Consider the following 11,170-nt stretch of genomic DNA (forward strand, 5'->3'; position numbering starts at 1 on the left):
GCATCCACACCTCATTAGCATATTTCGGGCCCTGTATTACCATGCCACTTTCGAGGAAAGTGGCCTGTGCAGAAACAGTCTCTGAAAGAGATGGAAATCTTGCCCCTTTGGAACACCTTTAGGCTAGGTGTAGCCCTAGCTCGAAACAAGTTATGCAAATTATTCTGAGGCATCTTATTCAAACCCCAGTCCAGGCTACACTGCATGGAGGTTCAAAATAAGTGCTTGTTTCGAAGTTCTCAGTTACCCTCATGCAACAAGTGTTACCAGGAATGAAGCACTACGCTTGAAATAGCCCTGCTATTTCAAGAGCAATGTTTGGCCACGCAGTTTCTGTTTTGAGATATAAACCAGGTGTTTTCTTACAATATGCAACAACATTTGTTCAGTAGTGGGTACCCAAAGTGGATCATTAACATGACTATTTTATTCATAAGACCCCTTCATGTATAAGAAGTGAAGCTTAAGATGACAGAATACCTCTCTTCTCGTATCTTCCTTACTCGTTCAGCTCGTTCTTGCTTCTCTTGTTCCTCATATGCTTTTTGTTCTGTTGTGTCTTTTTGGACACGCTCATTTAAGGTATCAAAATCCTTTGCTATAGTATGTAGCAGCCAATACAGACCTTTCCTTATAGATTTGTCAATTTTCTTCCCATATCTCATGACGGCCGAGCAAGGCTCCTATAAATTTAAATAGTGGAAGTGAAAAATAGTAATTGATCTCAGATCACATTCCTAAATTATGAACAATGAAGTCTTAGTAAGTGCTTAGTAAGTATTCCAAATATTGTTACAGCTAAAGCCCTGCACATCTAACACATATTTTAAGAGACTGTGTGTTTGATCAAGAACTCCTCCTAACCATAAGAACTAGGACCACCAAATTAGGTGCGTTGCTTCTGCTTATCATAACTTAGAGCAATGTAAGGGTTTGGTTGGTTTTAGGAAAACTGGATGTGTCTGGAATGGGACTGCTTCTCATAAAACCAAACAGAAAAGAGAAAATCACCAAGTATAGTCCTTAAAATTATCATAACTGAGTTAAAATTGAAAGAACCTGACCAAAGATGAGCCAAAAAAAATAGGATGAATCTAGACTACAGTTGCTTCTCAATAAACCTTCCAGAGAAGAGATAAAAAAAGAGAAAGGTGGAGTAATACATTGACTTAGCTATGCAAAACAATGCTGAAGGTTTGAAAACTAGAAAAAATGTTATTGGAAACCAAACTGACTCAAGTCTTTTTTTGTTAAAGCAACAAATGGTGAGAGTTTATAGAGATTAAAAAATACACTTGATGGAATTCCCATTTAAAAAATTACTGAAAATGGGAAAATATTAACAATAGTTTTTTTAAAGAAATCTGAAAAATTTAACCTCAGTGATTTGACTCTACCATTAGATGCTGCAGTTTTCACAGGTGAACAGCATGCTCAGGGTTGAAGGAAAACGTACATGCATTCATTAAATGACTACGTTTTTCAAAAATACAGCATTATTTTATGAAGTTAAACACGTAGCACCACAACATCCTCTCATTTGATTTCCCCCATTAGCTGTACACACAGTTTTCTGGAGCACAGCAGTAACTAACCAATCTCAGAGCCTATAGCTGGATATAGAAAGTAACAGTATTTTCAAGTTCCTGGATACTACAGTGATTAATATATTAAGACTATATCTACACTAGCCTTTTCCTTTTGGAAGGGACATGGTAATGAGCGAGTTGGGAAGATGCTAATGAGGTGTTTCCATGAATATGCAGCACCTCATTAGCATAATGGTGGTCGCAAGCGATTCGCAAGCACCGTTTTTGAATCACATGCCGCCCGTGTAGCGGGAGGCCTTTCTAAAAGACCCCCCAGACTTCAAAAGCCCCTTCTTCCTATTTGGTTTTAGGAATAATGAGCTTTTGAAGTACGGGGGAGGGAAGGGGTGGTCCTTACAATAGGGCCCTGTCTACACAGGCGGCACGCGATTTAAAAGCAGCACTTTTGCATCACACGCGGCTGCTATTATGCTAATGAGGTGCTGCATATTCATGGCAGCGCCTCATTAGCATTTTCCCAACTCGCTCACTACCATGCCCCTTCCAAAAGGCGGGGGCTAGTGCAGAGGCAGCCTAAATGTAAATACAGGTTACAAATCACTCACTAGTTGGTGGAAGTCTGCATAATAAAGTTAATAATTTTGGAAATTATCAATACTCCAAACGAAGGGGAAAACACTGTGCCCTAAGACTAACATATCTTTTTATAAGGGCTGAAGATGCTCATCTTGACTGACCATATTAAGTTCCACAAACATCAAATCATTTCTGTCTAAGTGAATGCAAAAATGCTGTGTTTTAAGACAAAAAAAGGACAAATAAGATCTACCAGACAGCACTTAAAATTTTGTGCATTTTTGAGAAAAACTGGGAAAAGTTTATTGAGAAACCACTTAGTTTTTTTAACTTGGCACTACTTACATGAGAAAACTAGGGTATGTATTTGACAGAAACAAAACTATCCAAGTTGAAAAAGAAGAAACAAGTTAGTTTCCTGGTTCGGTTCAAGATAATGGGATGTAAAAGACATTTCCTTGTTGGAATCCATAATTATAAATACTTTAGTGAGAGTTTTCAATGTAGACATTAGGAGCCTTAGAACTCCTGAGCACCTGAAGCTCTTGCCAATTTCAATGAAGCTATGTCTACACTTGCCCTGTACTTTGAAGGGGGCATGGTAATCAGGCTGATGGGAGATTACTAATGAAGTGCTGCAATGAACGTGCAGCACTTTGTTAGGATAATTCTCCCCCACGTCAACTTTGAAGTGTCACACTTGAAGTGCCAGCATGCCGTGTAGCTACAGGCAATTCGAAGTGCCTTTACTCCCCATTGCAGCACTTCATTAGTAATCTCCCATCAGCCTGATTACCATGCCCCCTTCAAAGCTGGGGACAAGTGTGGACATAGCTTGAGTGCTATGGACCCTCAGTATTTCTGAAATGATATAGTGACTGTTTTTTCAGGATATCATTATGCCAGCCTCACCCATACTCCTAGCCACAGCTCCCAACTGTGATTTGGGGTGGGTGGGACGACATACACAGACAAGTCCCATTACACACGAGACACTAGTTATAGCTGAGATGGCCAGTTACCCCAGCTGTGATTACTTCCTCTGTGATCACTTCTTTACTGGCGAATCAGACTGAGCCACCCTGCCACCAATTTGTTTCCATGATCAGATCCAGTTTGTCAGATGGTAATTTAAAGAAGGTTAGTTTAGAGAACATGAGTCCAAAATCTTTTGAAACCAAGTATTTAAAGCCTAAAAAGAATCCTAGATCAGAACCCAGTTTCTTCTTTGGGTTTTAAGAATGACTGAACCTAGCTATACTAGCTGACAAAATGTTTGTTAATCAAGTTAGCATGAATCACTTTAAATAGGCTTTTGATGAATCGTAATTAACTCAAAAATTAATTTACAGTTTTAGATTGCACTGTTAAGCAATAAAATACAAGAAAAGAGAAATTAAATTTTTTTGGATGTTTTACATTTTCAAATGTATTGATTTCAATTACAACACTGAATACAAAGCATAGTGCTTAATTTTATTTCTGATTACAAAAACTTTCACTGTAAAAATGATAAAGAAATAGTACTTTTCAATTCACCTCACACCAAGTACCAATCTCTTTACCATGAAAGTGCAACTTACAAATGCACGTTCTTTGTTACCTAACTGCTCAAAAGCAAAACTATGTCCTCAAATCCTCTCAATCCTCCTCCTCGCTCAGCCAATCACTAAGGCTACATTTACACTACAGTGCTCTGTCAACAGAAGTCACTGTTGGGAGAGATTTTCCAGCACAACTTCTATTTACAGAGCGCAGTCACACACAAAAGCCAAATCGAGAGAGTACTCTGCTCTGCTGACAAAAGCAGTCGGACTGACTGGCTGCTCTTTCAACAAAACAGGCACCCCAAATCACAGCAGACAGCGTTGCCCATTGTTGTGGATGCCCTGACTGTCATGAGCACCCCAGAGCAGCCACACAGCTTTTTTGTCAACAGAATCTGTTGACAGCAGCTTTATGCCTCAAAGCTATGAGGCAGAACACTGCCAGCAAAAGTGCCGTGTTTTGTCCAGATACTGCTGACAAGATGTATTTTGTATGTGCCTACTCCACAAGTTTTGTAGACAAAAACTGGGGCTCTGCCACCAAAACTTGCTTGTGTAACCACCGCATAAGTTAGTTTACATTTGCAGGAGATAATGCTGCCCCTCTTATTTACACCTGAAAGTAAGAACAAGTCATTTTTGTAGCCAGTATTGCAAGATTACATATGAGATATGCTAAACATTCATACACTCCTGCATGCTCTGCCCAACAATCCAGGTGACATGCTTTCATGTGCCTGATGCTTGTTTTTTAAAAAAAAAAAAAGGGCGGGGGGGTTAATTAAATTCACAACTCAACTTCTTGGAGGGAATTATGTCTCCTGCTCTATTTAACCCACATTCATATTTCATGTTACAGCAGCCTCAAATGAGGACTCAGCATGGATTGCTTGTTCTAAGAATGTTTTCACTGCACTTTCAATAAAATTCAAAGAAGGTACCAATTTGAGATTTCTAAAGACAGCTACAGCACTCAACCCAAGGTTTAAGAATATCAAGTACTTGCCAAAAATCAGGGAGATGATGAGTGGAGCATGCTTTCAGAAGTCATAAAAAAGCAACACCTTGAGGTGGAAGCCACAAAACTCAATCCTTCAGAGAAGAAAACCACCCTGCTACAGGTAGCAGCTGACTCAGATCAAAATAAACATGCATTGGTCTGCATTACTATGAACAGTTATCCAGAAGAGCCTATCATCAAATTGGACACACATCCTCTCGAATGATGGTTGAAGCATGAAGGCACATGTGATCTCTAACAGAGTTAGCACATAAGCATCTTGCAATGCTGGCTACAACAGTGTCATGCAAAATGCTTGTTGTCAAATTTCAGGTGATATTACAAAGAGCAGCCAGGCAGCATTACTTCCTGCAAATGTTGTTTGACTGAACAATTGGTTGAACAAGAAGTAGGATTTTTAAGTTGTGAGCATGGCAATCCTCAGCACGAGCCGATTCTCACTGGCACCTGAAGCAGGAGCTTATCCCCACCCCTCTTCCCCTATGCAGCCCAGCACTTGCCTGTGGATTAACATAAGACCAGCTAATGCTACCAACCACCACCTGAACAGTAAAGCTCTTCCTCTCAATTTATTTATTACTGAAGTTTTTGTAAGCAGGACTTTTAGTGACTTTAAAAAGTATTGCTGACACTTGGACCTTACATAGACGCCAAAAGATCAAGTTTTCTGCACTCAACCTCAGAAAGGTCACTGACCCTTGTCCTAGAGTTTTATGGGGTTTTTTTGTGCATAATTCTTCATTACTGCATAAGTCTACATGGGGGAGGAAGGATAGCTCAGTGGTTTGAGCATTGGCCTACCAAACCCACAGTTGCAAGCTCAATCCTTGAGGATGCCATTAAGGGATTGGGTCAAATAGATGTCAGGGATGGTGCTTGGTCCTGCCATGAGGGCAGGGGACAGGACTAGATGACCCACTGAGGTCCCTTCCAGTTCTAGGAGATGTGTATCTCCAATTAATTCCTTTGGAAAGGAACAAATCAGTTTCACACATACAAAATGGGAAGCAACTGTCTAGGAAGGAGTATGGCAGAAAGGGATCTAGGGGTTATAGCGGACCACAAGTTAAATATGAGTCAATAGTGCTGTTGCCAAAAAAAAGCAAACATGATTATAGGATGCATTAACAGGTGTGTTGTGAACAAGACATGAGAAGTGATTCTTCTGCTCTACTCTGTGCTGGTTAGAACCCAGTTGGAGTATTGCGTGCAGTTCTGGGCACCACATTTTAAGAAAGATGTGGAGAAATTGGAAAGAGTCCAGAAAAGAGCAACGAGAATGATCAAAGGTCTAGAGAACATGACTTATGAAGAAAGGCTGAAAGAATTGGGCTTGTTTAGTTTGGAAAAAAGATGAGTAAGGGGGGACTTGATAGCAGTTTTCAGGTATCTAAAAGGGTGTCATAAGGAGGAGGGAGAAAACTTGTTCTTCTTGGCCTCTGAGGACAGAGCAAGCAGCAATGGGCTTAAACTGCAGCAAGTGAGGCTTAGGTTGGACATTCGGAAAAAGTTCTTAACTGTCAGGGTGGTCAAGCACTGGAATAAATTGCCTAGGGAGGTTGTGGAACCTCTATCGCTGGAGATATTTAAGAGCAGGTTAGATAAGCATCTATCAGGGATGGTCTAGATAGTACTCGGTCCTGCCATGAGGCTGGACACGATGACCTCTCAAGGTCCCTTCCAATCCTAACATTCCATGATTCTATGATTTGTAAATTCTGTGTTAACATATTTTGTATTTGGTGTTCTAACTGAAATTAATAAATATAAAAATGTAGAAGACATCCAAAAATTAATAAATTTTCAACAGGTATTCTATTGTTTTGTAGTGAGTTTTTTTATTTTATTAAAAGCACTTGACAGCCCAAATTTTAAACACAACTTCAAACTGGTACAGCAAACACAGCCTGAGTCCACCTACAGATAAGACCCTAGAAAGGATTCCTCCTGAACAGGCAAGAGGGATGACTGCAGAATGAGACCTGGGACTGTTTGCACTGCAGATGCACAAGCTGTTTCTTTGCTGAGATTACAGGACAAGAGTAATGGTACCTTTCCAAGAGTTACAAAGTACAGTAAGATTTACTTACAATCTGACACAGGCATTTATGCTCATTGACCAGCTTTTCCAGTGATAAGCACTCAATTACATCTGCTTCTGCCAATGCTCCTTCTTGGTCCTGTTTATTTGCCAGCCTAAAGAAAGATGACCAAAAGTGAGAAGGATCCACAACCAAACTCGAGCAGGTTAGAGGCCAGTTCAGAAGTCAAACTCCACATGTCAGTTAAAAGTAGGATGAATGGGAGAATGAAAGAGGGAAAGAAGCAAGCAGCTTGTTATTGCTCTAAAATTTATGGTTCTGGAGTCCTTAATTGCCAAAATAAATTGGACAGTCTCTACGTAAAAGAATAAATGCACACAAATCAGATATCAGAAATGGCAATATACAAAAACCCGGAGGAGAGCACTTCAATCTCCCAGGCCACACAGTAGCAGACTTAAAAGTAGCTATCCTACAGCAAAGAAATTTCAGGACCAGACTCCAAGGAGAAATTTCTGAGCTACAATTCATCTGTAAATTCGACGCCCTCAGCTCTGGCTTAAACAAAGACTGAACGGCCGGCTAAATACAAAAGCCGCTTCCCCTCCCTTGGTGTTTACACCTCCAGATCAACTGCTGGTAGTAAGCCTCACCCTTGCTGACTGAGCTAATCTTGCTAACCCCACCCTTGCTCTGGCTTAGTTATACCTGGCCCTGCAGATTTCCAAGACCAGCATCTGATGAAGTGAGTCTGTGCTCACGAAAGCTCATGCTCAAAACTTTTCTGTTAGTCTATAAGGTGCCACAGGACCCTTCGTTGCTGTTATAGATCCAGACTAACACGGCTTCCCCTCCGATACTTGACACCAAAAGGAGGATATTCTTGGTTGGGTATGTATTTTCTGTTAAATACACTCTTTCCTTTCCTCCAAAGAAACCAAAATCTGTGATTTTTCAGAGCATGCAAGGTCTACCTTCACATAAAAATTTCTGTCATCCAACAAGAACCATTTCTAATGGGGTAGAGGGTGGAGAAGAGAGCAGGGAGAACTGCTACGACTACATTACCCAGAAGATCTAACAGCTCAGGGTCTATCTTCCAGAGTTCAATTGTGTGTGCCTAGTAGAGACGTGCAAAGTTGACCTATCAGGAGTCAGCATTCGATCCCTGTACTCCTCAAGGAGTAAAAGGAGGGCAACGGAAGAAATTCTCCCATCAACCTTCCTCAGTGAGGATGACCAGGTAAGTTGATTCTAGATATGCACGTGCCACGGCCAGAACTGTGTGTCTACAATCAACTTACCTGCCTAATGGAGACCAAGACTTAGCCTAGTTATTGTGTGGTTACTTCTGTCACAAGTGTCTAGAGACTATTCATTATACAGCAAATATCTTTAAAACAAATTCCTGGTAATTTTTTCCTTCCTTGCAACCGAACACTCGTTTACCATTGGACTTCTCAGAAGCACTGGGGTGAAGAAAGAAATCCCCTTGTAGAGATAAGGGTCAATATCTTTGAGATTAAGCAAAAACATTTAAAGGGAGGCAGGATAGCTCACTGGTTTGAGCATCAGCCTGCTAAACCTAGGGTTGTGAGCTCAATCCTTGAGGGTGCTATTTAGGAATCTAGAGCAAAAAACAAAACAAAAAGGGACAGCACTTAGTCCTGCTAAGAGGGCAGGGGACTGTATTCAATGACTTGCTGAGGTCCCTTCTAGTTCAGTGAGATGTGTATCTCCATATATAACACTAAGTTTCCAACTTAATGGTTTTTAAACAGATGCTAACATGCTTGAAAAATAGCAACATTAAAAACAAAACTAACTCAATTATCATTGTCCAAGTAAGAAAAGAATAAAACAAAAAATGAGCATGAATAAGGAACATTGTAAGCACTGTTGTGTCTATGCACTTGACGTGATTTTTAAGCTGAAAGTGTCCCCTTTAAGACCTTTACACACACACACACACACACACACAGAGCATGCCTTTGCTGGTGTGACAAACAAATGAGCTCTATCCACACATGCACCATTATGCCAGAATATCAGCACCTATGCTACAGCTTTTGCCAATTTAAAAAGTCCACAAACAAAAACAAGCAAAACCCCAAATCACATACCCAACATTACTATCAGAGCATAATTTAGCACCTTGTTACTCGCCTCTCACCCCCATGAAGGAGTCTTTTTTGTGGTAACTGGTTGGCAGCACCTGTTCTCTTAGTGCCAACAACCATTAAGAGAAGGTGGGTGGGGTAAAAGGGATCTACTACTTTTCATTGTGGAAGATATTACCTCACACATCCTGACTTGGCATTACAGTAAACTCTTTCATAGTTATCAACCCTTGAACCAGGAGGTTGCTGGATATTCAGATATTCTGGATAATAGAGAGGTATACCCAGCAATGCATAACACTAAAGAAAAACATGATTAGATATTAAGAAACAAATGTATGCAGAGGACTTTATTTACCCACAACAGTAGTATTGTACCCTATTTGTATTTATCTGTTTGTTTATTTTCACTATACTGTACTTATGGAAAAGCATAACTAAAATTTACTTTCTTTAACCTATAGTATGGTATGTATTTCAACTCTCACTATACATGAACTGTGCTTATATGAAAACTTAAAAAATTATTTTATTTTTAACAAACTTAAATTTTCACTACTTCAACTGAAATGCTGGTTACCTGAGAATTCTGGATGACAGAATGCCAGTTAAGAATTTACTGTATGCAGCTTTCATGCACAGCTATTCTCCTCAAGACTGATAATCCTACTTCATTTTGCAGGTTGACAATTGGTGCATCCAAGATCTGAATCCCCTTGAAGAGTGTTCCCTGTAGTGTCTACTCCTCTCACTGGAGTTCACAGTAACTACCAGGTTCACTACTCCCAAGGGAACAGCATACTCACTTGAGTCAAACAAGCTGTTGTGTGTAACAGCTTCAGTGCAACACTGAATTTTAATCAAATTATAGTGAAAAACGAACTAGTTTATTAACGTTTCAGATTTGAGAGAGACATTGTGCAAGGGTAATAAAACAATTCAGGTCACAAATAAAACTAATAGAGCATGTTTTCTAGAGATTAAAATTTAACATGTTGAAATTCTTCTCTGAAGCAGCTTTATCTCCTCCCAAGCCTTTAATGCAGTATTTCAGGCCAGGTTGCTCGAGATCTTGTTTTCATGGATATAACTGCACATCCCCATTACCCACTCAACTGGAGGATATGAGAAGGTCCATGGTTCCTTCCTCTTATAACCCCCAAGTCCATTGTTTTGTCTTCAGTCAGGATGACTAGTTGGGGTTTTCTTCATGGGATGCTGGCTCCAAGGTGTTTCCCCATCCTCTGGTTCGTTTCACTTTCCCCACCCACCCATTCTTCCTGTTGACTTTCCACACATAAACAAGGCTCTCTGTATTGACTTTAAAATGTTTAATTTACACTGGAGAACGGGTAGATGAGCACATTTGTGAACTCTGCCTTTTTACAGACTTTTAAAAAATTATCAGTATACACACTATTCCTTACATACTGCCAGTATATACTTTTCACTGTATTATGAACAGCATTGTCCTCAGTCTTCACTTGCTACCTCACAGACTACTTTTTTAAAAATAAATACTGTGAAAGCAGTGCATTGGTGTTTTAAGTCTGTCGGGCCCGAGAGGAGTTGCTATTATGGAACACTGAACCCCTTTGCCAGGTGGTGCACAGAGATTCTTGGGGGACACACACAAACATGACCTTAAAACTGGGCACAAGACACCATGATCTTGAAAGCTGCCACAAAGCACTATGAGATGCATAGGCTAGGAGCTAAACTTTTGACCAAACACTGTAGCTCAAGGTATGTTTGCACACACGGCTTCAAAACAAGACAGCAGATGAGGTTCAATGGCTATGTCTACACTAGCCAAAACTTCGAAATGGCCATGCAAATCGCCATTTCGAAGTTTACTAATGAAGCACTGAAATACATATTCAGTGCCTCATTAGCATACGGGCGGCCACAGCACTTCGAAATTGATGCGGCTCGTCCAGATGGGGCCCCTTTTCAAAAGGACCCTGGCTACTTCGAAGTCCCCTTATTCCCATCTGCTCATAGGAATAAGGGGACTTCGAAGTAGGCGGAGTCCTTTCGAAAAGGAGCCCTGTCTGGACAAGCCACGCAGCGGCGAGCCGCGTCAATTTCAAAGTGCCACGGCTGCCCGCATGCTAATGAGGCACTGAATATGTAGTTCAGCGTTTTATTAGGAAACTTCTAAATGGCCATGCAAGTTTTTGGCTAGTGTAGACATGGCCAATATAAAGCAGCTATTCTTCAAGTAAACGGAAGGTGAAGATTTATGGAGAGGGAGTGGACATGTGGGAAACAGCAAATCTGCAAAATGTCCCCACAGATATGGTAAAAAGCT

The 11,170-nt window shown here is 40.5% G+C and overlaps 1 protein-coding gene across 8 annotated transcripts in view; it reads right to left on the bottom strand.

The window, feature by feature from the left end:
* ARL13B (ARF like GTPase 13B) overlaps positions 1–11,170 on the bottom strand; it is a 93,825-nt gene that overhangs the window by 35,606 nt on the left and 47,049 nt on the right. For all 8 annotated transcript variants that reach the window (XR_012646104.1, XM_074998552.1, XM_074998524.1 and 5 more), the window contains exons 6-7: positions 6,785–6,890; positions 481–683 (exon numbers count right to left, since the gene is read on the bottom strand). Coding sequence is in view for 7 of the 8 variants with exons in the window: in XM_074998552.1 (XP_074854653.1) it covers positions 481–683; positions 6,785–6,890 (309 nt within the window). In the remaining variant the exon portion in view is untranslated. The remainder of the gene's footprint in view (positions 1–480; positions 684–6,784; positions 6,891–11,170) is intronic.

Source organism: Carettochelys insculpta, chromosome 1 (genome assembly GCF_033958435.1).
Source record: "Carettochelys insculpta isolate YL-2023 chromosome 1, ASM3395843v1, whole genome shotgun sequence".
NCBI lineage: Eukaryota > Metazoa > Chordata > Testudines > Carettochelyidae > Carettochelys > Carettochelys insculpta.